The 3095-nt window shown below is 40.3% G+C and overlaps 1 protein-coding gene across 1 annotated transcript in view; it reads left to right on the top strand.

Moving 5' to 3' along the window:
- SYTL5 (synaptotagmin like 5) overlaps positions 1 to 2346 on the top strand; it is a gene marked incomplete at its 3' end in the record, with an annotated part of 52587 nt that extends 50241 nt beyond the window's left edge. Inside the window, exons 14-15 of the mRNA XM_010171115.1 lie at positions 1308 to 1416; positions 2211 to 2346. Of these exons, the coding sequence (XP_010169417.1) occupies positions 1308 to 1416; positions 2211 to 2346 (245 nt within the window). The remainder of the gene's footprint in view (positions 1 to 1307; positions 1417 to 2210) is intronic.
- Positions 2347 to 3095: the final 749 nt, after the last annotated feature.

Below are 3095 nucleotides of genomic sequence, written 5' to 3'. Positions count from 1 at the left end.
GAAAGTGCTTCAAAGTCATTAAAGTTGCTTTGTTCCCTGTCCCATCCTTGCATACGGAACTCGGCCCCACTAAACGTATTAGTGCCTTAGCCTGGGGCCTTTGATATGAAGGCAGTGCTGACTCTGTGTATTGCTGTATGTATTTCTGGTGAGGTTTTTTTGGTTCTGTTTTCTCTTGATAATAGAATTTTGACCCTCCTTGGGGAGTCAGGAAACAAGCTGAGTGCATCTCAGAGAAATACTGTCACAGATCAGACATTTGTCTATAAGCAGTTCTTTAAAGGCTGGTGTGGTGCCTTGGTGTGTGTCTCGCAGCACTCGAGGGTCCTCTCTCTTTATACATGTACTTTGTCTCTGTTGGGAGATCAGGAAGATTTGTTTATTTGTACCCAAACCTAAGCACTGAAGAATGTACAGGCACGTGAGCATCTCAGTAGTCCTCCTCCATTAGTGGACGTCATTGAGCAAGGTTAGAGTATGCCTGAGTTTTTCATAGACCTGACCTCTAATGTAAATGCACAAGACTTCTTTTTTCACTGTACTTTATTTTTCTAGAAGTCAGTGTGAAGTGACATGTTCTCTCTGTGTTGCCTCTATTGTTTTTAAAATGTAATTTCCACCTTCTTACAAGGCGAATGAAGTTCAGCGCACGTCAGTGAAGGCCTAATGTTCTTTTAACAAGGATGCTCTGAAGAGCACTAAATGCATTCTTTCTGGGCAAGATTCAAACATTTATAAAACAAAAAGATGCAGAAATAGTAGCTGTGTAGAAAAGGAAAAGGACACCAGGAATAACAGTTTTCGAGTTTTTCTATTTCAGAGCTGCAGTCTGCTCTCTTCTCTCACCTTTGTTCCCCACACCTGTATTCCAAGAGTGACTCAGGAGTGACTCCTCTAAAATACGTGAAACCAATTACGGTTTAAAAGTCCTGATTGGGGGAATAAGGGCTGAATGTCAGCTTAAATTAGCTTCAGTTTATATGCCCAGAAATAAGTTTGATGCTTTTTCTGTTTGTTTGCTTCACTTATTCATGCTAGATCTCTCTCTCCTCTGTATGTTCACTGAACAGTGTCTAATGCCGTGTGGCTTTATTCTTCTGAGAGCTTGCATTCCCTAGCTCATAAAGTTTTCTAAAATGTGATTGCTTTCAATCTGGAATGTGTGATTATCTGAAAGCAGTTTGGTGTGTCTTGATATGTTCAAGAAGTGTTTCAAACACTATACTGATACAACAAAATTAAAATCAAAAAGAAAAGCTGAATGATTACCCTTACCTGGAGTTCTGTTTTGTTTGTTTTCTTTCCAGGTGGAGGTTGTGACAGATGTTGGGCTTCAATATAAAGGAGAACTGACAGTTGTTTTACGTTATATTCCCCCAGACAGAAACCTAATGCTTCCTCTAGGGCAGTTTCAAGGTAAAACAAGCATTGATGGCAGCATATGATAACTTCCCTCTGAGTATTAAAAATCCTCACCTAGGGTGAAGTAACAGTATTAATCAAGATTGAAATAATACTTAAATGTGCTAGTTGTCCAGATATACACTATCTGCGTTTTTAAAAATTAGTACATTTTAACATCACTCCCAATCTTTCTTTCCTTGATGTTTTCGGCCTGAGTCAGTGTGTGTGATCCCTACTGATAAGCCTCTTGGAATCTGGAGCAGCAACAAGTACACATGTCCTCAAGCTGCTGTTCAAGTCACTGTGTGTGGGTGAACACTGCACCCTTTGTCATGGTCTCTGAGGAGCAGTGCATCCTTATGCATGGACCACACTGGGCATATTCCTGCATTTTAAGCTTTGGGACAGAGGTTTTATACCTCACTTGTGGTGGTGTAGGGCTTCCTTGACATCAGTGGTGGAAGGGGATTATGAAGAGGGTAGGACTTAACTGGACATACAGTTCTTTGTGTTGAGCATAGTAATCTATAAATACTTGTATTTGGACAGGGCTTCAGACAGGGCACTGTGTTGTGTCCAGTAAGGACTAGCTACGTTGCCAAGTTCTTTGTTATATATGGAGTGATTTTTCTGCCCCTGCCTTAATACTTTCTCTACCCACAAAGAATCAGAATCTCCTCATAAGGAATACTTTAATTGCAGTGCAGTAAATGATTAAAGAGCCAAGACAATTTACATTTCCAAATCAGTCTTTCAGTACATATATAAATTCTGATGATGATGTTGCAACTCTGTTCTATGTATAGGAAAGAAGAGCTTTAAAAAAGGGAAAAAGGGAGACTCTCACATGCCATCTGGAGGTATATTAGAAGTCCTCATCAAAGAAGCAAAGAATTTAACAGCAGTGAAATCAGGAGGCACATCTGACACTTTCGTGAAAGGGTCTGTATTTTTTTTTCCTCCCCATTTTTTTAATGGTTGCACTGAATCATATTTTGGCTGACCCCATTTTTTTCAACATATCTATATATATGTGTATGGAGTGTCAGTCCTGAAAAGCAACTGGCACCTTGGAATGGTATGCTGAACAGAAGGATGCTGTGGATGCTGTGGAATAAGGGCAGAGAGGTACAAGTTGTCCCAGTGGTTAAATACAATCATTTGAGTACCACTCAGCCAAGAAACGGAACCATTCATACACAAGTATCCAGTGTGCTTATGTACATGCTGTTACAGAATATAATGTTTGGTAAAAGAAAACATGCCATAGAGTAGGCAGAGAGAGGTAGGTGAATATTCATCCCTCTTGGAGGCAACAAGCTGTAAATTAGGGCTTTCACACTGGAGATGAGACCTGATCTGATGGTGACACGTATGTTTTCAAGAAATTGAAACAGTACATATTTTTTACTGAGAAGAATACCCAGACTATGTCCTGAATAAGAAACCTGTTTTCAGGAATCATAGAATGGTGTGGGTTGGAAGGGACCTCTAAAAATCACCTAGTCCAACCCCTTGCAGTGAGCAGGGACGTCTTCAACTAGATAACATTACTCAGAGCCTCGTCCAACCTGACCTTGAGTGTTTCCAGGCATCTACCACCTCTCTGGGCAACCTGTTCCGGTGTTTCACCATTGACATTGTAAAAAAGTTGTTCCTCATATCTAGTCTGAATTTCCCCTCTTTTAGTT

This window comes from Antrostomus carolinensis, unplaced genomic scaffold, assembly GCF_000700745.2.
Source record: "Antrostomus carolinensis isolate BGI_N321 unplaced genomic scaffold, ASM70074v2 scaffold3447, whole genome shotgun sequence".
NCBI classification, from domain to species: Eukaryota; Metazoa; Chordata; class Aves; order Caprimulgiformes; family Caprimulgidae; genus Antrostomus; species Antrostomus carolinensis.
This window is presented reverse-complemented; position numbering and strand designations above follow the sequence as displayed.